The sequence below is a fragment of the Kogia breviceps genome, chromosome 12 (assembly GCF_026419965.1).
Source record: "Kogia breviceps isolate mKogBre1 chromosome 12, mKogBre1 haplotype 1, whole genome shotgun sequence".
In the NCBI taxonomy this organism is placed as follows: Eukaryota; Metazoa; Chordata; class Mammalia; order Artiodactyla; family Physeteridae; genus Kogia; species Kogia breviceps.
Genome location: NC_081321.1, coordinates 87741132 through 87767037, shown reverse-complemented (window position 1 = coordinate 87767037; position 25906 = coordinate 87741132). Strand labels below are relative to the sequence as shown.

General features: G+C 41.4%; 2 protein-coding genes across 7 annotated transcripts in view; both read right to left on the bottom strand.

Annotated features, from left to right (window-relative positions):
• The window catches only part of POLR3B (RNA polymerase III subunit B), a 115571-nt gene extending 100562 nt beyond the window's left edge, over nucleotides 1–15009 (bottom strand). The window contains exons 1-6 of one of the 3 annotated variants that reach the window (XM_067010026.1): nucleotides 14804–15009; nucleotides 11149–11181; nucleotides 7020–7076; nucleotides 6871–6935; nucleotides 4718–4793; nucleotides 1972–2072 (exon numbers count right to left, since the gene is read on the bottom strand). In XM_067010026.1, coding sequence (XP_066866127.1) covers nucleotides 1972–2072; nucleotides 4718–4793; nucleotides 6871–6935; nucleotides 7020–7076; nucleotides 11149–11181; nucleotides 14804–14875 — 404 coding nt within the window. In that variant the 5' untranslated portion in view covers nucleotides 14876–15009. Of the gene's footprint in view, nucleotides 1–1971; nucleotides 2073–4717; nucleotides 4794–6870; nucleotides 6936–7019; nucleotides 7077–11148; nucleotides 11182–14360; nucleotides 14698–14803 lie in introns of those variants that run through there. The other 2 variants (XM_059080728.2, XM_067010027.1) reach the window with 2 other exon arrangements.
• A 4217-nt stretch (nucleotides 15010–19226) lies between these two features.
• The window catches only part of TCP11L2 (t-complex 11 like 2), a 41713-nt gene continuing 35033 nt past the window's right edge, over nucleotides 19227–25906 (bottom strand). For 3 of the 4 annotated variants that reach the window (XM_067010028.1, XM_059080754.2, XM_067010029.1), the window contains one exon: nucleotides 19227–21623. In XM_067010028.1, the coding sequence (XP_066866129.1) occupies nucleotides 21379–21623 (245 nt within the window). In that variant the 3' untranslated portion in view covers nucleotides 19227–21378. The remainder of the gene's footprint in view (nucleotides 21624–25906) is intronic. The other variant, XM_067010030.1, reaches the window with a different exon arrangement.

Genomic DNA, 25906 nt, shown 5'->3' with positions numbered 1-25906 from the left:
AAGTCCTATTCAAAGAAACAATGGCTGTGAACTTCTAAAAAATGTATGAAAGCATAAACCACACAATATCTATTCAGAATAAATAAAGAGAAAGCCACATCATAATCAAGATGCGAAACATCAAAGACAACGAGAAGATTTAAAACCCAGCCAGGGCTTCCCTGGTGGCGCAGTGGTTGAGAGTCCGCCTGCCGATGCAGGGGACACGGGCTTGTGCCCCGGTCCGGGAGGATCCCACATGCTGCGGAGCGGCTGGGCCCGTGAGCCATGGCCGCTGGGCCTGCGCGTCCGGAGCCTGTGCTCCGCAACGGGAGAGGCCACAGCAGTGAGAGGCCCGCTGTAACACACAAAAAAAAAACCACCCAGAAAAAAAAAGTCCTCATTTTGATATTTAAATAAAGAAAAAAGACACTGACTAATATATAAGAATATTATTTTAAAAATTTTAAGAATATTAAAATTACCAGAATAACCAAAAGAAGAATTAAAAATAAGAAACAAAATTTGGAAGAGGAAGGGAGAAGGAAAGTGAATGATACAAATAAACCAATCCACACCTTCTATATTAGGAGTCAAAAAATAGTTATCTAAAATTGATGTAGCAAGAAAAAAAGGTATAAGCATAGCATTTAAAGTTATGGATGTAATAACCGGCAGAAATAACAGAACTGGTTACAAGGTCAGGAATGGGACTAGGGATGAGGAAGGGTAGGGAGGAAGACTCCTGCTTTGTATCAAATGTTCTTATGTACTATTTGATTTGCTACCAAGTATAAATATTATTTGGATTAAACGAAAAACTTCTTAGTTCAAAAAAACAATTAAATGAGATAACGTTTCCAATTATGGTAGTACATGGTACATATAAGCAGTCTAATTAACAGAGTCGTTTTTTGGAATGCAGGACTAACAAATGAAATCACCTATCACAGGACCTGGCACCTGGCAGGTATTCAACAAATACCAGTTACATGCCCATCCTTCCCCGCCCCTCTCTAACCCAGGATCTGAACCCTAAATGTATTTCTGGTTTGCTCCAGGATCTCCTGCCTTTCTTTCACAATACTCAAACTGAATGATCATTTAGCAACAGTCCAAGATTTAACTGGACACAAGTATGGTCCATTTATAAGAAAGAGAGAAGCTGTGATCTTAACACTGATAAACAGTCGTGCTAAGACAAAGATTAACATTTTAATATCCCTACTTCTTTTCCTAAGTGAAGAATGAGGAGAATGTAGCCAAACAAGTGATGTCTTAAGCGTCTTCTACTTACCTGAGGACCCAGCAGAGTGCAGACAATGACAGTTAGCTGGTGCATATTTAATGAACAAATGGATGTTTATTAAACTCTTAGCACTTTTGAAGGGGGGCGGAACACTTGAGTGGTAATTATTTGCACTAAGTTTAAAGTCCACCATCATTATTAAACTCATTATTAAATATTGTGGATTTTGTCCATTTCTACAGGAGAATCAATATATTTCCCTAATTAGGAAAAGCAGGCAGCAAAAATGCTAGCTGATGCTATCTATTACTTCCAAACTTGTTCTGGGCAAGTAAATAAGTTCTGCCTTAAATACTGCTATGAACACTCATTCTTCCAGGAAAACTCAAAATATGTAAGAATCCACCAAGAAGACCAGCCCAGGAGAGTTCGGTGAAATGCTATCTTACCCAATGTTTCCCTAAGAGCCTGGAGTTACAGGAGGAAATGGAAGCAATTTCCTTAACTTTATAGAAAAGGTTTCACAACTTAAATATAACAACCACAACAACGTGACGGACGCTGCTCCAAGTGCTTTCCATGTGCTGACTCACTGGACCCATAAAATAACCCCGTGAAGTATGATCCATCTGCCCCATTTTTCAGATGAGGAAATAGGGCAAGAAGAGCATTAGTACTTGTTCGCGGTCCCCTCACAGGGCCGCGATGCTGGCAGTGAGGCTCCAGGAGGTGTCAGTCCTCACCTGCCAATGGGTAAGGCGTTGCGGATGATCCTCTGGCTGCCTCGGGTGTATTCAATATCCACTGTGATGGGGGCGGAGTACGTCATGTCCCGCAACCGGCACTGAAAGAGAATCAGACAATCACGGCTCCTCCCCTCTGGAAAAGATAGGATCCTGGCAGCCTCAAAGAGCTCTTCTCGAGTAGAAGTATGGCCCATGCTGGACTCTGATCCCTCCATGGAACACAGCTACCCCCTGTGCTGCCTTAAGGGCACTGGGAGTTACAAGCTTACCTTCTCCATGAGGGGGCGATGCCAGCCATGGATCTAGACATTGCCACAGCACCCCCACCCCTGCCAGCCCAGAAATGGGACAATAAATGTGGTACTGATTTTCTTCTCACTGATCTGATGCCATCACCAGTCTGCTCCCACATCTCTGAAGCCATTAGATCATCCTTGGCAAACTGGGTCCTTGTAAAGTCATCAATGTGGCTGGCTTATTCAAAATAGTTAACAACCAGTATAATAATAACTAAAGTATGTACACGCACAAACTAAAGGAATTAAACTATATTGCCTTTTATTCTCCAAACAAACTAAACCATATCACAAAATTCCTTTCCAAGGGATATGTCAGGGCATGAATCACTCAACACATCATTCTAACAATTTCTGAGTCACTTGTGGAACTTTAGAATTGTTGGTGCGTGCTCTCCTTTCACGTGGAGCTGACTCACTAAGAGAAGCCCTTGCCTGGGCCATGATCAGGAAACCCCATCAAAATCTTCCGATGACCTTCTCCATTATATTGATGGCCACCAGGTGCCTTGCAGTCTCAAAAAGAGAATTTCTCTGAACCTCAACCATACAATTCATGATGCTGAATCCTCTCTGGCTTTTACTGCACCAAAGACAGATACAAACTTTTTCTAGCCTAACAGTGCCTAGGATTTAAAAATATTATATAGTCCTATTATTGACCAGTATATTACCTTATATTTAATTATATCAAGCCTCCTGCAGGCCTGACCAAAGGTAGGGTGGCATGGTGATCAGAGTGTGGACTCTATTTTCTGTGCTCAAATCCTGGCTCTACCAATTAAGTTTTAAATAACCTTTCTGCATCTCAGTCTCCTCATATGTAAAATGGGAATGTGAATAATTTAAATTCCCAAGAGTATGAGTATATATTTTTAGAATGGTGCCTGGTACAGAGTACTATGTAAATATTATCTCATTTTTGTTAATAAAACTAATGTAACACCCATGATAGGCAGACATTCATAGGTCTTAACAAACTCATCCCTTCAAATGGAAATGAAATTTGACAGAAGTGGTAAACATGGAGCCCCAAACTACCTCTGGGGCCCCCTCTGTCCCCCTCACACTCTCTCTTATCAACAGGAATAGGGCTCTGTGGGTAGAGCCTGCAGTACCTGGATCCCCGGTCCTGCTGTGGGTCCCATGACGGCCCACCCACCTACTCTCCCACGCTCCCCATCTCGCTAAGAGTCAATATCCCTCCAAGAAATCTTTGCACCCTCTTTCTCTAATTGCAGTAAAAACCCATGTGTTTTTTTCAACATCAGGAATAATTATTATAATGACAATTGTGGCTTCGGCCTTCTTGAACTACTTCGAATTCTTCGTCTTCTCCCTTCTCTGAACCCAGTAATATACTAGTTTAGAAGGTGACTTGGAAATTGTTAATTGGCTGTTTAGTCTTGAAAAATTGGAAAGTTCTAGCCAAATGGAAAGCGGAGGTGGGGAAAGCCAAATCGGGGCACACAGTTTCCAACATCCAGTCCTCACTACTCCCTGTTCAATCCAACGTCACATATATTTGCCTTACCTACTGTCTAGGCTGCAAACTCTGGTGTCTCTGTTTCATTTGTTTTGTTATTTTAATCCACAAGAGTATGAACTTGAGCAAAGATATTATGTCTTATTTCTTTTGTATCTCCCAATTTTGCAGCACAAAATAAATGTTCAATCAATACTCGGTGATTAATACCAAAATTACCTATATAAAATATCTGGTTACTTGATCACACTTCCTGTTTCACCTTGCTTAGACAACAACCATAGCACTCTAACACCTTACTTGTTCTTTACTAAACATTCCTGTGCTATGTTTCCTAATTGCTATTTTAGCTTTACATTAATACAAACCAGAAAAATCTACAAAAATCATTTTCCTTCCTCAATCAGTGCCCAATTATGAACACTAAGTGGAAGAATTTGAAGAGAAATCTAGAATCCGTTAAAGGCCAATAAACAGGCCTCTTCTAGAAGCCGTTGTCTGTAGCTCTTTTAAAACTCTGGCATTTACATTTTCTTCTCCTCTGCCTCTTCTGCTAGACTGTGAGTTCCTTGTCCTCAGTCCCTTTGCAAATGCAAGGCCTGCTGACCCTCAAAATACGCGCTAAGCGAGAAACCCCTGCAGTGAACAGCACACAGCACCAGATACCAGGGGTCAGCAAGGATGGGGGGTGGAGAGACCATGAAAAAACTCAGAAACGGGACATAAATAAGACACAGTGACCTAACAATGCAAGTTAACTAGGATTAAATGATAAACCAACTCATACAAAACTGTTTCCTAATATAGTATGGTATTATACAGGTGCTTATTTATTTTGGTTATCTTGTCTCATAAGAGATTTTTTTCCCATTTTTAAATCATTTTTTAAGAATATATTTTAAGGGCACTGACTCTTCCAGTTAAACCAAACAAATCCAATTAAATTAAGGTTGATAATTACCTCATGAGGGGACACTGGTCTAGTTACATTGAAGCTTTCTTCAACATCAGGAAGTCCAACATAGATATTAAGATATCTGAAAAGCAAGTTATTCCAGAACCAATTACAGTTCTTCAAAGAACATATAAACAATCAAGCTATTTTCCTCCCAAATACAAGACTGCCCTTTGACAAATGCTTATCTTGCAGAGGATGACAAATTTAAAAATTATAATTGGAGATCTTAAAGTCATAGAACACACAGTTTACAAAATGTTATCAAGTTATCTTTTAAAAAAAATACTGTAAATCTCTTTACAAAAATATTGAAACTATAGCTCCCTACAAATGATACTTACAGAAAAAAGCAAATGCAAAAGAGTAGCTATAGTACGCTACCATTCTCATAAGAAAGGATATAAGAGGAAAAAATATATGTGCTCATTTGTGCAAAAGAAACAGGAAGAAGAAAGAAGAAACTAATGAGACTGGTTACCTACAGGGAGCACTGGGAACAGGGCGGGAAGAACTGGAAGGGGAGGGACAATTTTCTGAATAGACTTTTTTCTATAGGTCTAACTCTTACAACCATAATGATGTCTCACACACCCAAAATGGAATACAAACCTTACTGCACTACAAATGAATAATATAACGGCACTGAAAAGGTAAGAAAGAAAATAACCTGAGTAACTTTAGAAAACAGTATTTTGATTGGATACAGCAAAGACAGAAAAGCAGTATAGAAATATCAGTAAATTTTATTCCCACAGAGTGATGAATTAACAATTCTGAAACTACTTTATGTATATCCTAGGATTGAATAAATAAGTAAATATAGCTCTGTCTACTGAGACTTTAGTACCCATATCTTGGTGTCTAAACACTACTCTCCAATAAAAGAGACTAAAGCTCCTTGGAGAAACTATTGATTCCAGGCTGGGACAGGAAAAATACTAGATGAACCACATCTCATGGTACCAGAAAGTAGAGGAGTGCTCGAAAATTCACAGGGGCATGTTGAAAGGATGCAGCAGTCAACTTGATGAATCTCCCTATGGCCAAATCTGGGACCATTTGAGAAATAAAACAATGACAGTACTGGATTATGATGCATAGAATAAAATAAACATCCATGAGTTCATATTGGTATAAATAAAATTACAGATAGAGAGTAAAAGAGGGGAAGAAAAAGCTCTTCCTCACAGTAGAATTCTAATATTAATGTAGAAAGAATGATGGAAATAGAGACTTGCCAATAGGTAAACACCACAGCAATTACTGTTGTAGGTAATTGCTACAACAAGCATCAATACATGCTAAAGGTAGTGGGTAAAGTGCAATGAGAAATAAGATATTTGCATTGTCTCGAAGGATCACCTTATAAGATAGTGATTAATTACTAAAGGAAAAATTAGTAACTTTACAGTGGGGAAACCTGGAAGATAACATCTTAATCAAGTGAACAAAGTTAAAATCACCAGCCGTTAAATATATTGACATCTGTACCCCCTGATATGGTACAGTGAGAATGACATGAAGCATCGCTTCTGTGGTATTCTGGCCAAAAAGGTATAACCCAATGTAGCCACGAGCAAATACCGCACAAACCCGAATCAAGGACTTTCTACAAAACGACTGACCAGAATTCTTCAAAAGTGTCAAGGTCATGAAAGACCCAGAGAGCTTGAGGAACTGTCATAGATTGGAGAGGATGAAGGAGACATATGACATCTGAACATAATGCAGGTCCTGGATTGAATCCTGGACCAGAAAAAGGACATTAGTGGGAAAACTAAGATTTGTAGATTAGTCATCAGTATTATATCAGTGCTAATTTCCTAGTTTTGCTAATTATGCTATGGCTACATAAGATGTTAATATTAGTATAAACTGGGTGAAGTGTAACATGGGAACTCCTTGTCCTATTTTTGTAATTTTCCTCTAAAGTTATTTTTTAAAAAGTTTAAACCTAATAGTTTCAGTAACTTTTCACTCCTAACTACCTGTTATCCTTAGCTTACCAATTAAAAATTAAGCATTTGATAAATATCTTCCTATCAAACAGATAAAAGGAGAATTATGTTAAAACAGTTTTGACAGCAACTACATTCACTATAAAAAAAATGTTAGACATAATCAAAATAGCAAATTAAGAGTAGTTGATTCCTTACTTTAAGTACCACATGGGGTCAGCATCACTCGTAACCTTTTCATTGGCTTTCATTATTTTCTTTATCTGCAGGGGAAAGAGTAACATGAGGAAAGACTCTGGCTTCCAGTTAATTCTTAACCATATTCTTTTCCAAGATCTGATGCTTACCTCTACATTAATGAAATAGTTAAATGAATCTATATGCTGTTTCACAAGGCCTTTCACCTAAACAGATAAAAAGTAAAAAGTGGGTTAGCAACAAAATAGCAGATTACACAATGGATCTCACCTGATCCATAAATTTTCCTCAAAACCAAAGTGAGAAAAAAAACTCCATGAATTTTACTTAGCAAAGCTTTACATTTATGTGTCCTCACTCCATCTCTCCTCCATCTTACTAGAACACCCTCAAATTTTCCTCCCTGAAAAACAATCTGACCTTTGGAATTCAAGATATGAGTACCTGAATATACCTAATGACTCCCCATGAGCTAACAAATAAGGCAGGATTTTCCCTACATGCTTTGAATTTACAAAAAACATCCAAGAAAAAATACAGCAGTTGAGCATCATCTCTTCAACCCTCAAACAATGTCTATTTTCTTTCTTGTCTTGCTCCTATGTAAGCAGTTTTATGATTTCCACATATCTGTCTTTCATAACACTTTGAAGGGAAAAAACAAGGATCTCTATTAAGAAAACTAAAAATAATTGCATTTAAAATTGGAAGCAGAGTGAACATCAGGGACCTAAGGTCGATCAGCTGGCAGTGAGTGACTTCCTTTCATCTCGGAAGTCAGTATGGCTGCACAAAGCGCTATGAAAAACACTGAAATGATAAACACAAAGAATCCAGTCTTAGGATTTAAAGGACTGTAATATGTTCATCTTTTTACATTAATCTTCAAACACAATTAGTTCAACACTTCTAGAACACTCTCAACAGACAGATAATCACAAGGCCTCTGCTTTAATTCCACCTCCTTATTCAGGATCTCACTGGCTTACAAAGCAGCCATCCTATTATGAAATAGTCCAGATTGCTAGGGGAAAAATTCACCCTTATAATGATCTGCAGTCTGCCTTCCCACGGTTTCCACCCCTTGGGTTTAACTGTCTTTTCTGGAGAAAATGCCTGCTCTACCGTAGTCTGTAGACTATGGTATGTTATGGTATGTTATCACGTCTCTCTTTCATGTTCTCACTTCCAGGCTGAACAGGCACTTCCACTATTTCTCGCAGGCATGCCTTCCAGACCCTTCAGCAGCCCATGAACTGCTTCTGAGTGGGCTCCACTTGGTCATCACATGGATGCCCTGAACTCACCGACAACCCTCCACAGTCTGACCAGCGCACAGTGGGGCTACTACATACCTCCCTCATTCTGGATGTTTTTACCACTGCTATTAAAAAACAAGGTCACATTACAGGCTGATCAACTAAAACTCAAAAGGTAATTTTTATGTTCACAAAAGAATGCTATTAAGTCAAGCACACCCCACTTGGTACTTGTGCAAAACTAAGAAGGACTTACGTGAGTCCCTCTTCACTGCTGTCACCCCAACCTAACATTCCAAGTCTCGATTCTACCTGCCCACAGCACTGCAGCCTCACAAGCTTCAAGTTCCTGTCTTCAGTTACATATTAAAAAAATCTTTATATTTTGTTCTTGGACAAATATATTTCAAGGTGGTCTGAGTAAAAGGGAACCCCAACTTTAAATGAATGAAATAGCTGTAGTCTCATGTCTCTGTTAAGTTCTCTACCTTGTCAACTACAAAGTGGCATTTTCCATTCGCACCTGCCATCTAAGCACTAACATTCTAGTCAACAGGTCAGAAGGTTGAAGGTTCCAGTCCTTTCATAGTTGCCATAGTAACTGTCTGTCGACTTAAAAAATGCACAACATGAGAGTTGCGAGTTAAGTTTTATTTGGGGCAAAATGAGGACTGCAGCCACCAGACAGCATCCCAGAGAGCTCTGAGAAACTGCTCCAAAGATGCAGGGGGGAAGGTCAGTATATATGTGATTTTGGTGAAGGGGGAATACATGCAATCAAGCACATTTTTTTGCAGAAGGTTTCTGCTAGTCTCATGAAGGTTACTGCTAGTCACGAGGAGCAGACGTCCCCATGAAGGATTTTAGTGCTTTTCTAGATACGAGGAGATGCAAGAATTGGGCTCATAAAATTTGCTCCAGAAGATATCTGACTATCGGGCTTCCCTGGTGGCGCAGTGGTTAAGCATCCACCTGCCAAGGCAGAGGACACGGGTTTGATCCCTGGTCCGGGAAGATCCCACATGCTGAGGGGGAACTAAGCCCGTGAGCCACAACTACTGAAGCCCACGTGCCTAGAGCCCGCGCTCCGCAACAAGAGAAGACACCACAGTGAGAAGCCCGTGCACCGCAACAAAGAGTAGCCCCTGCTCACCACAACTAGAGAAAGCCCACACACAGCAATGAAGACCCAACGCAGCCAAAAATAAAAATAAATAAAGTAACTTTTATTGTTTTTTGGTTTTTTTTTTTTGCGGTACGCGGGCCTCTCACTTTTGTGGCCTCTCCCGTTGCGGAGCACAGTCTCCGGACGCGCAGGCTCAGCGGCCATGGCTCACGGGCCCAGCCGCTCCAGGGCATGTGGGATCTTCCCGGACAGGGGCACGAACCCGCGTCCCCTGCATCGGCAGGCGGACTCTCAACCACTGCGCCACCAGGGAAGCCCAAATAAAGTAACTTTTAAAATATATATATCTAACTATCTGAAGACCTGTTTTGCCAGTTTTTCCCAGAGCACACAGTGCCTCATTTCTGCTCTCCACCCTGAACTCCTTTCAGGGGGTGTTGAAAGTCAGCAGCTGCAGCGGCACATGATTTAATCATTGTAGAGGTAGATGGCAAGTGCCAATGGTAAATGCCAATATGTAACAGACAACCTCTTCTTGGACCACATACCACCGTCTCCTCTTTTTTGAATCATAAATCCTACCCCTTCTCTGCTTATGCATATGTATAGATACATAGTTCCCTTTGAAAAAGAAAAAAGTCATAATTAAAAACAACAACAACAAAACTTCCCTTAACCTTACTATCATTTTATTTCATTTTTGGTTACTTAAAACTTCTTCAAGAGCTTCCTATTGCTGTCAGAAGAAAAGCCAAAATCCTCCACATCTAATTCCTTAACCATAAAATCTGGTCAGAAATCTGGCCCTGACAGCTTCCCAGCTTCATCTTCTAGCACTCTCCCCTCGCCTATTAACAGAAAACTAAGTTGGATAGAACTCTACTCATTTTTCAAGTCTTCATTCTTTCACTTAGCAAGATGGTTCCAAGATTCATCCATGTTGTAGCATATGTCAGCACTTGATTTCTTTTTATTGCCAAATAATATTCCATTGTATGGATATACCATATTTTATTTATCCATCCATTAGCTGGTGTTCATGGGAGTTGTTTACACTTTCTGGCTATTATGAATAATGCTGCTATGAACATCTGTGTACAAGTTTTTGCATGGACATATGTTTTCATTTACCTTGAGTAAATACCTAGGAGTAGAATGGCAGGATCAGACAGATGGTAACTATGTTTAACCATCTGATGAACTGCCAGGCTGTTTCCCAAAGCGGCTGCAACATTTTACCTTCCCATCGGTAGAGTATTAGGGTTCTGATTGCTCCACATCCTCATCAACACTTGCTACTGTCTTTCTTTTTTTGACTATAACCATCCTACTGTGTGTCAAGGGGTCTATCATTGTGGAACCTGCTACTACTCAGCATAAGCTCTTTAAAACTGAGATTCAATAATAATAGGAACCTTATAATCTGTAGTTCCTCTGCCTAGCTACTCACCCGTTCCAGCCAAGCAGACTGGACTCTGTTTCCTACAGACCCTGTGGAGGCTCCTCTTGAGCACTTTTATTAAGCCATGCTCCCTGCATCCTACCTTTCAGCTCAGTTAATTCCTTTCCTCTTAAGATGTGGCTTACATCTCACCTCCTTTGGGAGGCCCTCTCTGACCACATGTGGCATCACTACTGCCAATAGCAATTTGGTTTGTATTAGTCATGTGCCATGCTACAATGTATACTACTTCCTATCTCTAAAATTAGATTAGCAATCCCCTAACTAGTATTTTCTAGACAGGGATACTGCCTTATAATTTCTTGTATTTCTAAAACCTAGAAAAGCACACAGTTGTACAAAGTCAAAAAAATGGTGAAAAAAAAATTTTTTTAAAGGCTTATTTCTTGACTCTTCATTGGAAAAACTAATTATTATTATATATTAATTACCTTTAAAAATGCTGGAAGCAGCCGCCATTTTTCCTGTGAATCAGAACAACAAAAGTATCAGAACTCTGTGCTAGCAATCACAATATTTTCATGAGAAGTTATTTTAATGAACCCAAAATGACTCACTTCATCACAGTAAGCAAAAGAAAGTAAATGAAAACAAAAAGAACAATTTTTACATTGCAACCACTTTTATGGAAATCATGTATGTGCTGTGTATGTACATGTATACAAACATATACACACACAAGTATATATAAACCACAGATTTCTTAAATAGAATATACTTTAATCTCTTCTTGGTGACTCAAGATTCCAAGTACTTTTCATCTTTATTTTATTCTCATGACACTTTCTGAGTAAGCAGGGTTTGCTTTGAGGAAGCAAACCCTGCTTGTTTGAGGAAGGGTGAGTAAGTTTCAGAGAGTCTGGTGTGGAAGCTAGGTCTCTCAACCCAAAGGGAGTCCTTTCTCCCCCCTATTTTCTCTCCACTAGTGCCTGGTCAGAGCTCAGGCTGCAGAAGGATATCACATGGTGTCCACCTCCTACTTTAAATGGCTGCAAACTGCCACACTTCTTGAGTTCTTAGGCCTGCTCTTCACAAATTCCTGAGGTCATAAACAGCTTACCATGATAAAACTCTTCATGAATGGTATCTAATCTGTTAATGGGAAAAGTGAGTCTTAAGTAAGAATACAGTTTCTGAGTAAGGGCCCCAGGATCATGTAAGACTTTCCAAGAACTGTAAACTTTTTTACTTTGAGTAGCAGGAGAAGCATTGGAAGGTTTTGAGCAAAAGAGTGACAAGATGACGTGACTCATTTTAACTGGATCACTCTAGTTGCTGGGGTGAGAACAGGCAAGGTGAGAAGGAGGGAGACCATTCAGGAGTTCACTGCAAAACTTCAGGCTGATAACAATACGCGTAGTGAGAAACTGTTGGCTAGGAAACTCAATGTGAAGTTAGAGCCAACAGGACTTGACAGTAGGTTAGGTGGAGACTCTGAGAGAAAGAGGAGTTGAGACTGACACCTTAGAGTTGACATTTCTGGAGATGAGGAGGATGCTGGATTTCTGGATGCTGTCAGAGCAGCAGGTTTAGGTGTGCAGGGGTCATCAGGAGTTTGGTTGGGGGCATGTTAAGTTTGAGATATCCATTTGTCTATTTGGAGATGCCAAATAGACAACAAATATAGGTCTGGAACTTGGGAAGAGAGTGACCTGGAGGTCTAAATCAGGGAGAAGTCAGCAAATGGATGGTAGTAAAAGCCGTGTAACAGATGAAATCACCTACAGAGTATATAGGTGGAGAAGAGTTCCATGAAGTGAGATCAAAAACACTCCAACATTTAGAGATGAGGAGCAGAAAGCACATGTAGCAAAGAAGACTGAGGAATGGCCTGAGAGGGAGGCAGACAACCTGGAAAAAGTAAAAACATTTTTCAAGAAAAATGGTAGGTGGGGGCAGGGGGTATGTAGAAAATCTCTATACCTTCCTCTCAATTTTGCTGTGAACCTGAAACTACTCTAAAAATTTTTTAAGTCAAATCTTAAAAAAAAAAAAAAGATGTTGAGTCCGGCAAAACTCATCTATGATGATAGAAATCAAAAGGTGTGGTAGGGCACAGACTGAAAAGGGAACTTTGTGGGATGCTGAAAATGTTCTATATCTTGTACGGGGTGCTAGTTATTTGGGTATACATAACTATCAAAATTAATGTAAATCAACACTTAGTACTCATGCATCTTACTGTATGTAAATCTGCAAAGAAGAATGTGAGAAAGATCAGAGAAGACTATATGAGGAGAGTAGAAAGATCTTGAGGAGATCTGGGTGCGGGGGGGAAACAGGTTAGAGAAGTAAGCAGTGGCCAGAATAAGAAAAGGACTCATATAAATATGGTAAGGACTTTAGATTTTGCTCTGAGAGCAATGGCCAGACTGAAGAATTTTAACCAAGGGAACAACGTGATCATATCTGCCTGTTTAAACTGATGGCTCTGGTTACAGAGCAGAGAACAGACTGTTGGAATGGGACAAGTCAGGAGCCTAGGAAATAAGAGATGACAGTGATTCAGACATGGAGAACAGGAGAAATGAAGTTTCAGAATTGAGTACATTTTGTAGTTGGGGGCCCTTAAGATGGGACGGTGGATTGGATGCAAAGGGCCAGGAAAAGAAACTGTTATTCCTGAATCAGAAGACTGGAAATGTAGTACTGGTCCCTTCACAGCTGTGCAAATTCAGATAAGAAACAGAAATCCTTTAGGCTTATTCCTTCAGCTCTCTGGAGCAGCAGTCCAGTCAGCTGTTAAGGATGAGGGCTTTGAAGTCTGACTGCCAGGGTCCAAAATACAGATCGCCATTAAACAGCCTTCTGAAAACTGGGTGAGTTACGTAACCTCTTTGGGCCTTAAAAATCTTCACTGGCAAAATGGAGCAAAAATATTACTTGCTTCAGATGATTAAATAACATAACGCTCGTTAGCCTTGAACAGAGCTGGCACATACGTGCTCAGTAAATGCTGGCTTTTAAATAGCTGTTCAAGAGCTAAAAATTCAGATCAACTATACTCCAATATAAAAAAAAAAAGTTAAAAATCCAGTATTGCCCAATGAAGATCAGCAGTGTATTGCAGGCACTCACAGACTGAATCTAAGACTGATTGTAATTCCTTTATTTGCCGAATAATTATTAAAGAAATAGATTTACTGATCCTGTCGGCCATTCTCCTCCTTAAACTTGTCAATGGCATCCCAGGCCTCCTTTAGATGTCTAACAAAACCTTTCATAATCACGACCCTTATCTGTCACCCGTAACCTCTCCTCTACTTTTCTTCACTCCAGTACTACTGGATTTGTTTTAATTCCTTAAAAACAGATGGTCTTGACTCCAGGCTTCCAGTGTCCTGTTCCCTCTACCTGAATCTCTCCCTTGACTATTTCTCCACTTCCCATCCCATGCCAACTAAGATTCTGAGGCCCAGAGAAGTTATATGTACCTTTCCAGAAAATAAAATTAAGTCAACATCTGAACTTCATTAGGCAGCTCACTGTAGGACAGTCATCCTTAACTTCTGAGAATCTGATGAAAGCTACGGGGCTACTCCCCCGAAAACACCTAGGCAAAATTTGGAGTAAATTTTCTCGGCGTTTAAAATACTCCTGCAGGCCAAACTTGAGTTCCCGGTGAAACAGGGAAATTACTAGCCTGGGATTCAGACGATCTGGTTTTCCCACCACAGCCAGCTGTGGGACCTCACCAACGCGGCCTAAGTTTCCTGGACCTCATTATGCCTTATAAGCCGTCAAAGATGCAATACGGGCCCCCAAGGTGGGCGAGAGTCAGTCCTCCCCTGACAACACACGAACACTAAAATTCGTCCAACCCGAGAGCCGTACGCGGGGCCGCTGGGTCTGCGCGGCGGCTGATATCTCCCCTCCGCTTGACCCTCGCACGCACGAGCGGTGGCCGTCTCCGGCAAGGACTCGCGCGCGGAGCCCCCAAGCACGCGCGGAGCCCCGAGCACGCGAGGAGTCCTGAGCATGCGCGGAAGTCGCGGCCCGCCCCCTCCACGGCCAGAGCTCTCGGGGCAACGCCTCCCGGGGACGCATCCCAGCCTCTCTTCCGCTCGCCGCGTACCCTGCCCTCACCTCTACAGTCGGGATCGGTGCAGCCAGCTGCTCCGGGGTCAAGTTCCCAAACTCCTCCGCAAGCACGTCCATGCTGTTCACGACGAAGGAAGGAACAAACAGAACCCTCACGCGCGCCTTCGCTGCTCCAGGAAAACTGCTGTACCCGTGGAGAGCGGTGCGCGGTGGCCTAAATAGTCCCCACCGCGCAACTTAATTGGAGGCGCGGAAGAAAGGTTCCGCCTGCTCTCGGTCAGAACCTGCGGTTGAACCCGGATGTGGCTGAGGCGGAGCTTGGAAACTGCGCCCCCTGGTGTCGCTCGGAAGTCTCGCCTAGGTAATCTTAAACCCCAGCAGGCAGATTTTATCCGTTATCCCACAATCAAGACCAACAACGGGTATTGTCATTTTAAAAATAATTCAGAGAAAACGGTAAATGGATAATTTGCACAACTTGAGCCACCGAGGCATAGAATTCATTTAATTTACTACACATTGTATAGTATGGAAAAAATAGGAAATTTACCGAATGCCTAGTAGGAGGGGATTGGTTAAAAAATTAAGGTACATGCGTGTGATGGCCTATTATACAATCATTAAAATGACCACAAAGTGAGGAGGAGTTAACTTACCTAGAGAGAAGAGCATAACAGGACGGTAATTAAGATAGTGTTATATCCTAAAAGGGCTAGACAGAAGATACAGGAGTAAATTCCAGCAGAAATTTAGTATGAAAAGATGACATTTTAAATCAGCAGGGGAAAGATGGCTTACCCAAAAAATGATGTTGGAGCTGCTGATTAGCCATTTAGAAAAAAACTTACATCTAAGTAAATCCTATACGGATTAAATATTTAAATGTTAACAAAACCTTAGAAGAAAATATAAATGAATAAATCCATAACATTGAGCTGTGGCCACCTTCAAGGATAGCAATATAGTCAGAAATCATAAAGGAAAATATTCATAGATTGGATAATATAATTCTAGCCATAGTTTTATGATTCCACGGAAAATTTAAAATTTTCTGAACAGATGGTTAAAAATCACCATGAATGGTTTTCAAGAAATACAAGTTGGCAGAAGAGAAAGGGTTGGTATCCATCCCTAATTTAAAGTGAACTTACAGGGACTTCCCTGGTGGCGCAGTGGTTAAGAATCTGCCTGCCAGTTCAGGGTACACGGGTTCGATCCCTGATCCGGGAAGATCCCATGTGCCACGGAGCAACTAAGCCCGTTCGCCACAACTACTGAGCCTGCGCTCCAGAGCCTGTGAGCCACAACTCCTGAGCCTGCATGCCACAACTACTGAAACCCGTGCGCCTAAAGCCCGTGCTCTGCAACAAGAGAAGCCACCGCAATGAGAAGCCCACGCACCACAACGAGAGTAGCCCCCACTCGCTGCAACTAGAGAAAGCTCATGCGCAGCAACGAAGACCCGACGCAACATTTTTTTAAAAATGATAGAGCCTGCATTGTAGCGGGTTGTGCAGTTATATGAGATCATTTATATAAAGTGCTTAGGCCATATGGTAAGTAATTATTTTACTACATTCTGAAAGAAAAAAATTATATTCAGGTTCTCTACCATGCCGTCAAGTGCAGCTGCTGGGACAGATTACTAGGTTTCCCTTCTTCTTCATAAAGCCTTGCGATAAATCCCTAGGTCCGTTTCCCTTGAAAGCTGAACAAGGCTAACATACCAAGTTGAGACATGAAAAGATAAAGCTTCACTTGAAAAACAGAGAACAAGAGGGTACAAGCTGCTAGAACAAATGTACCTTCTAAAAGGTTAGATTAAATCATGGAGGATAAAGTCATACCTGATTTACTAAATGAAATTAGAACATGTTGGGTGTGTCACTATCCTTTGAAGTTGACGGCAAGGACAATAACTGCAGCCTTCTATGTACCCTTGAGTTTCTCTGCCAATAACAATATTGGGCTTAATGAACCACGGTTGTGATATGATTTGACAATTTTTGGTCTTCTGTACTTAAGTACTCAATCATCACTTCTCAAAATACTAAAACCTCTTAAAGTGTGAAGGAGATTTAGGACAAATAAATGAGCTATTGTAATGTATTCTGTCCACATTATGCTTTAGAGTTTGTAGACAATTTCAAATACATTATCTCATTTGATTCTCACAATAGCTCTGCGAGACAGTCAGGTAGGTTAGGAAATGGATGTTCAGGGAGACTAAAGGATTGGCTCGAGGTCATATAGCTATGAAGCAGAAGTGAATTCAAACTCAGGTCCTGTGACTCTCAGTCCCATGCTACTTTTACTGAATAAGGAGTGGAAAATGTTGGTACCTAACATCCCCAGAGGTAGAACAGGCTGAATTTTAGTTTTAAGAAGGATTCAAGTGAAAAAAATATGTTGCACAGAAGATGGCACTCCCCACACCCATGGCATACTTAGCTAATCAGCTACAGAATTCTTTACTGCTTGTCCTGGATTTAGCTTCACAATCCTCTCAACACAGTGCTCTGGGAGCTAATACTAAAAGATCAGAGCAGACACATGAACTTAAACTTATTTTAATGGGACTTCCCTGGTGGTCCAGTGGTTAGGACGTTGCCCTTCCGATGCAGGGGTCTCGGACTCAATCCCTGGTTGGGGAACTAAGATCCTGCATGCCGTGTGGCATGGCCAAAGTAGGGGGGAGGGGGGCGGGGAATCAGGTAATTCCTGCATGGTCTACTAGGCAATGCCCAGCACTTCATTAATGTAAGGACCCAGTAAGTTCTGTTGTTCATTAAAAAAATAAACTTATTTTCATAAAAAGATGATTCATAGGGCTTACTCAAGGAAACTGGAGGGATCTGAGGTGGAGACTGTTGCTAATGCTTACAATACCCAACACCCATGCCTGCCTTTCCTCCTGGGCACATCTTCCTGACTCCTTTGCAGTTAGATGGGGCCAGATGACCATCTAGCCATCTAGTCATCAACTAACGATCTAGTTAGTTCTGGCCAATGCACCATGAGTAGAAGTGGGTGATCCTTTTCTTTCCCTTATCTTCTTAGTGATTAAGGAGATGCTGAAGGTTTCGGGGACTGCTGAGTTACAAGATGGATGGAAGTTGAGTCTCTAAGTGGCTGAATGAACCAACCTTCCCTAAACTTTGAACTACAATTTGAGAAATAAGGTTATGCTGAGGCTTTGCTCAGCAGTTCATCTACACACACCAATAAAGGTTGACTTCAATGACTATGCCCTTCCTGGAATTATCTTTTCGTGTCATTCTTAGAGGCGACACTGGATTGGGGGACCTCTTCACACATTCCTCCCATTCAAGTTTTAAAGACATCATGAGTGCACATGATAGTGGATTTGTTTTTCACTTTCTGCTCCTTCCTATTTGGAAGAAATCCCTAGTTGGGTGACCTAGGTGGGAACACAGGAGTCTTAAGGGTCAGCTACTGTCTTGTTCCAGCCCCTGAAAATTAGAGCCTGGGCCCTTGACAGAGATTCTTCCAACTGAATGTTGATATCCGAGACTTTAAATCTTGAGCAAATGAGGCAAAGCAGCAAGGACAATTGAGAAACCAATCTCTGAATCCAGCTTGGCTGAGGTCCTACGCTTGCATTGCCTTGGTTCTTACCCATCTTCCAAGCTTAATTCCCCAGGTAAAACAGATTCCATGAGGTACTTAAACCTCTCCAATAAACTCTCTTTCTGCTTCTGCTAGCTAGAGTCCATTTCTACGTGGACTCTTGTGCCATATGTTCATGTGTGAGTGTGTACACACATACGCACACAACACAGAATATTCTAGCACCAACAGCAAGTGTCCTTGGCCAGGGAAATCCTTCCAAAACATAAATTGCTTGTAACCTTCTCCTGTTTCAAAAGATTCAGTGGTTATCTCTTTCAGGACAAAACCGTCCCTTTTGAGCATGACATCCTGGAAGCCTTTTACCTTGCTTGTTTCCCCTTTCATCACTTCCCCTGTTCTATAGGCTGGACCCTTGGCTTACCATGTCTCCACACCGTCATACCCACTGTGCACTTGGCCTCGTGTGCCTTTCCCTTTCTTGGCAAGTTCCTGCCTACCCTTCATGCTTTAGCTCAAGGGTGACCTCCACGAAATACGGTCTGGCAGTATTTCCTCTAACACCACATGTATGTGTTTTATTGCCCGAATTACACTTTATTGCAATTGTTCACAAGTTTGTCCTTCTTACTAGGTTACAAACTACTTCAGGACAGTGTCTGTCTAGCCATCTGTGTATCAAAGATCTAGGATACTTCTTGGCACACTGTAGATGCTCACTAGCTATTTGTTGACTCAATGAATGAATGAACATGATCTGATGTCTGTGAGGCTCTGATGATTAGCAGAAGAATCCTTCTAAAACAACTGCAATAAAGACTGCAGCATTCCAGCCCTGAGTTACCCAAAGGTGGTTTAGAAAACAGAGACACCAGCTATCTTGAAATAATTTTTAATGTTTTAAAATGTAACTAGTGCACACAATACATGTTTTAGCAGTGGAAGAATGAAAATGTGTGTATGGTGTTTAATAAAATTGACATTACAAAACGAGACCATGTTAAGAAAATTCTCAAAAGTAGAAGTAAACATTTCAGTAAAAACCAAGTAAACAACACGCTAAGGGATAGGATTTTAAAATCCTAATAAATGTAGTTGCCTCAATCCAGACTTCAGACATTGAGATTTACTTTGTCACTTAAAAAAAAAAAAAAAAAAAGGCAGAATGCCCTTCATTTTAAATGCATTTTTAAAAAAACGCACATTGTTTTCCTGCTGGCAACTCAGTATAATCAAGTATATAAGAATACCAGACGGATTCCAATCTGATAATAAAAAAGTGTACCACCTGGTCTTCTGGTTAAATATACAGTTCACCTCAGAAAGCAACAAAAAGTTATGCTACACATTACATTTCTATGTCAGACCCTCCCTGCTGTCCAGGCCCCAAAGTGAACACAGTTGAAAACTACTTCAACTTAAGAGAAAATGAAAACAATAATCTACAGCACCTTATGGTTTCTAAGCATAGGAAACAGGCAGGATGGAAATACAGGAAGAGGGAAACAATGGGTGAGACCAATGATGTGCTCTTCAGTAAAATTCCATTTATACAAAGCTGCTCAAATGGACAGAATGGCTGATTTATGTATTGGTCATGTGAGAAAAAAACTGACTTTCAAAATTTCCTCAAGTTCTGGCAGACCCCTCCAAATTGTAAAGACCGGAGATAATTTACTCACACAATCATTTCCTAGAACTTTATCAAATAATTAGGTAGCACCATAATGGTGAAGGTCGTGGTGAGGAAGAGGAGGTGAGGAAGAAAGGAGCATTATTTTTTACTTCCTACCCACTCTTCCCCATCAGATTACTAAGGTTGAATGAGTCCTAAGAAAACCAAACAATCAAAATGCATTTCATGCAAATAAAGCACTTTCCAGGCTGAGTCCGTCCAAAAGGTAGTGCTTCACTTAACACTTCGGAAGAAGTATGTAATTCCAGGACAGTATGCAGATTTCTCTAGAATCCTGACAACCAGTGCCATCTTGGCAAAGTTTAATTTAATGCATAAGAATGGCAAATGATGATGATACTTAGAAGAGCATCTTGGTCACAGCGGGTAAGAATTTAATCAGCACAGAAGGCATTTGCTAGCACATTATATGGTTAAAAATTCCAAAGTTCAACTGTTTCTTTTTCAGACATGAATTTCACTGAGAATGGGGATCTCATTTTATCAATTTTTCTTCTTCTTACAAGTAAAACAATTCAAACCACTCCTGCCTTATGTAAAAATATTAAAATCTTATATAAACCTTATCAATGGCCTGAGAAATGCAGGGACATTCACGAAGAGATGTATGCAAAAACTGTTTCCCTCAGAGAGCAGGATAAGTGAGAAGAATCCACCCTCTAGAATAAAATTTTAGAAGAGGTTTGTTTCTATTCTCACTAAATGAACAAGGGAGGTTTTATCTAAAATTTGTATGCAGCTTTGAAATGTATTTAATACATTGAAATTCTAAACAAATACTGACAATTGGTATCACAAAATGTGATTTGGTATATTTGTAGAATTTGAGGACTTACACTATGTAAGTTTCTATTACACATTAATAAAATTTAATTGTACATTTCAAATACGATTACCCCTTACTTCACATCATTTATTCAGAACATCAATCCCCTTGGTTATGTTCACAACTTTCAACCCTTTAAGAAGCTGTACCAAAGTTAAAAAAAATCATTAGATTTGATGTGAAATACAACTCCTTATGGGTTGAATGAATAAGCCAGATATATATGCTTAAGAAAACATTTACAAGTATTATATATGTAATATAATTAATTACAAATTGCTTTCTGTTCATTAAAAACATCCTTTTGGACTTGTAGATGGTACACAAACAGGGTCATTATGACGTGCATGTCTTTGCAATGCTAATATTACTGGATTATACAGATTTGGGCTAACGCTGTGCCACAGACAGGACTGAGAAGGTATCACATCTGAAATGCCGTTGATGGAAACAGACTGGGTACCTAAGTGCTGGGCTTCCAATCTCTTATCCAATGTCAGTTCCTCTTTAGTTAGTAGATGATGAAGCTTCCGCCTTCCCCGTGGCTTCCTCACTGAAGAGCAGCTTTCGAAGTATATTTGCATAAAATGGTCCATACACTTGTTTGTTGAGATTCACAATGTTTGCATATTGAGAGCCTAGCACCTCTAGCTCCTGCTGAATGACAGTGAGGCCTCCTGGCACGGGAGGCATGCATTTTTGAGGGTTTGGCAGACAAAGTAGGCTTTTCATGTATAGCTGGATTCGTTTTTCTGGGGAAAAAGAAAGCATCTTTATCTGTCCCATTATTAAAGCACATGATTTTGAAAAATGAGAATAGTAATTGTGGTAGGTGGATTGCAGCAACATTCTCAATTCTTGACCTCTCCCTATATTCATAACCTTTCCAAAGTAGCCTTGCAGCTCTTCCCATCAAAGACTGGAGTCTGTTTCCCCATGCCTTGGAGCAGGGATGGCCTTACGACTTGCTTTGGCCAATGCAGAATGTGGCAGAAGTGCTGGTACGTGAGTTCCATGCTCAAGAGGCATGGTTTGAACCCACTCTCTCTGCCTACCACCACCATGTAAACAAGCCTGGGCCTGATGAGGGACCATGTTGAGGGAAGCCCAGTTGTTCCATCTTAGGCCATCCTAGACCAACCTGCAGCCAACCAACTCCCAAGCACCTGAGAGAGCCCAGGCAAGATCAGCAGAGCTAGCCACCCAAGCCACAGCTGACCAAGAATGCACGCGTGCGTGCAGCAAGACCAAAAGAACTACCCAGTTGCCCCACAGACTTGTAAGCGATGACAGATGGAGTTTTGGGGTGATTTGTTATGCAGTAATAGCTAGCTAACAAAACATGCATAGCATTTTCAGGGTGGGGGGGGGAATCTTTTACAAAAACTCAACGTCCATAATTTTAGTTCTGTATCCTAAAGCTGAGTTTGTAAACTGGCACTGCCAGTTTGGTCCACGTAGTGTTTTTAAAAAATAGAAGTCATTTAAATTGAGGGGATTTCACATAGAAAATCAAATTTTTGGTTCTTCTTGAAAAATCTACAGATCTGGATGGCAAACTTGGGGGCCCAAACCGCCGCATGGCAAGGGTGAGCACACATCCGAGTTTTCACAGGACAGTTAAAGTTGACACCGGCTGTCTTGGCATAATTAAAAAGAGCACTCTCAACAGTGTCCTGGGGTGGAAAATAAATTATATGATCACCCCCCAAGTGGGCAACAATCTGGAGTCACTAAGGAAGGGCCACCCCAACTGGCACTGCCACCTTCTCCATTCTTCCTGCTTCAGTGCCTCAATGTATCTGCATTTGAGACGACCTCATAAAAGCACGCAAATGCATAAGTAAGTGAAGCTGCAGTGGTATTGGACAAATGGTACTGGAAAAGCCTGACATGCCCCAGCCCATGCTGCTCCAAGGATGTTCTCTGGCTTTGGGAACAGAAATCTCACAAATAAGGAAGTTTACTAAGGAAAATACACTCCATCGAATACAGATAACTATATATTGCTGAAACTTATCTCTAAACACTTCTCCCCAAAATCACACGTTTCAGCCAGACCTGACCTAGAACTCAAAGTCCCCGGTGTCCCATGTCCATATCTTTAGCCCAAATTGTTTCCTCTTACCAGAATGCCTTTCCATCTCACCTCATCTCTGCCCAAGTCGAGAGCATACCTCAATGCTGATGCTAAAGTCACCTCCTTTCTGTGGTTTTTCCTAGCAACTGTTACACTATCACCCCATATTACTGTTACTTGAGAATGTATCTCTCCCTTCTTAGACAGTGGGCTTTCTAAGGGTTAGGGCTATTTTTTTGTCTTATAATATCCCTGGTCTGGCATGTGGCAGGCACGTCATAAATGCTGCTTGAATTAAAGTGAGATTGGAATGAAAAAGGTCTATAAAGATAAACCCCAAACTGAAAGCAATGGGAGCCAGAGAGGAATGGGGGTGGGGAAGGCAGTCAAGATGATCTGGGCCTTATCCATAATTTGTCAACAAGAGGAAATTATTCATGGATGTATCACTTGTATAACTGAAAATTATTTTTTTTAATGTAGGTGGCTATTAGCATGCAAATAATTTATACAGCAGGTAATCCACATGGTTTTGGTATATATTTGAAAAAAAATGGTTTGAAGGAAAACTCCCTCTCTAATTACCTTTTTTAATGGCTAAGAACACAGTGGGAGTTGTAATTCCATTGTAAACAAATAGCACATCAACTAAGAACAAAAGAAGGCAGACTGTGGGTACCATGAACCACAGGGGAGGAAAGCCAGGGGTAAATTGGAGCCCTTCTTCTGTCCCAGGGATCCCTCTAAGTGCTTAATGTATTCCAGCTCCTCGAGAATTAAGAGGAAACTGTCTACTAAATTCCCCGTTAGGCTGGCTGCTCGACTCTCAGAAGCTGGGTCTATTTTCATCACAGATATGGTCCAAACACTTTTCACAAGGCTGTTTAAAGAATGAAACTTTTTCAAAACTGTTATTATGCTGACAAGTGGTTCTATCTCTTCTGTGGATGAGTCAGTTTTTAGGCCAAGACTAAGGTGACAGAAGCGGCTGTCCATTTAGGACCAGCCAAACTGAGCCCCTGCCAAAGACGTGCCCTTGGCTTCCAGAGCCCAGGGAAGGACGCTCAAGTGAGTCATTCAAGTTGCTAGGCAACAATACTTTGAATGAGGTTACAAAATACTTCCAGTTTGCAAAAGAACAGGAAACTTGCACTGCGGAGAGCTGGGTGGAAAAAAGTTGCTTAACTGGATTTTAAGAGGCCACCTCGGGGTGGGGCATCTCCTGGACCCCAGCTTCCCTCTCCCTTGAATTTGCAAGTACTTCCCTGATCTAAAGCAAGGGCATGGAGGACACCCGATGCTCTGGCCACCCTGCCAATGAGCAGCAGGGCTCCAGCTTTGACTGTAGTGCCCATTGGAGCAGTTAAGAATATGAGTCAGAGAGGCTCAGGAAGAAGCCATACTCTGCAAGCTGCTAGTTATGCGACTTCAGGTGAGAGTTACTTAACTGCTCTAAGTCTCCATGCATTCACCCATTCCACAGATATTTATTAAAGGTCATCTCTGGGCCCAGCATGGTATGGGGAAATAGCAGTGAGCAAATATGCACCCCATCCTCGTGAGTGCATCCTGTGCACTAGTGGGGGGTCTCTTGGTACGGGGCGGAGACTGCAGAAGGCCTGCCCCTCTTTCTCTGGGGAACACCATCTCCCAGGTGTTAGCGTACAGCTGGAGACTACAGGCCATGAGATGCATGTCAGCAGTGAGGTTACGCAGGGAAGGGCTCAGCCACAGGCAGCTGCGGTTATGCTGTGTGTGTTACTGTTTTCACCCGTCACGCCTCAGCAGCCCACATGCTACACACCAGATGGCTCTTTCCTTGGGGGTGGGGTTGAAGCCTAGAGCTATTAAGTGGCCTGGGTGGCCTAGATCTCCAGCATCCCGTGTCCCCAGGGATAAGAATGAGAGAAACTATTTAAGAGCCTCAACTAAATAATAACAAGTACTTGTATTCTAATCTGTACTTTGAAAACTTGCAGATTAGTCCTGGAATGTCAGTATATTCGAATGCCACACTCTTTCCTCGGTCTGGTCCATTCCTCACCCTCTGCAGTAGACACTTGCTTTGTGTCCCACATCGCCCTCTTCCCTTCTTAAGGCCACAGCACCCTGATCTTGTTTGGGGGGAAAACGATCTCTTCCCTAGTTTCAGACCAGGTGTTACAGGTAAAGCTGACTCACCAGGAACTGAACACGTCTCAAGTTTAAGTTTCTTCCCCTCTGGCCACCATGACTGAGTCAACAATGAACAATGGGACATGACCACCATCTGGAGTCAATGAGACTCAATTCTGGGGTCACTGTCTGAGCTAAGAGGGGAGGGAAACTGACTCCCTTTTTTTTTTTGGCTTGACTTAAACACAGAAAGATGTAGGCTGGAGCTGAAGTCATCTTGCTATGTTGGGAAGAGACTATCTGTGGAGACAGCCAGCCCAGAGAAAGGCAGTGCTGAGGGACCAAAGTGGGGAAACCAGCGCCCAGGACATAGTTTAAGCTCTGATTAAGCTGTACCAGCAGCCAATCCCACCCTGCTCTTTTCTGTTATATGAGCAAATACATTCCCTTTTTGCTTAAGCCACTTTAGAAGCTTAGGTTCTCTGTTACAAGTAATAGAAAAAGTCCTAACTGATACATTTCTCCCCAACTCACCAATACAACTTGACCTTAAGATATTCATTTTCTTAGCAATCAAGTACAAAAAAAAGTCTACCCACTATGCCTCTCAGTTCCAGGGTCTTTTTAACTCTTTGTCTCTCTAAGCCTGACCAACATAGGGGCCTCAGCTCACACAGGTTAGCTTCCAGCAAAGCCCGTGTCTACTTTCTGTGAACATACTGCCAGCTGGTTTGGATTGCTCTATTGATCTAGGAATTTAACATTACTGGCAGCATGATGTTATTTTCTTCATAAAAACCTACCAGCTGGGTAGTAAGTTAGAAGGCTCTGAAACATCCC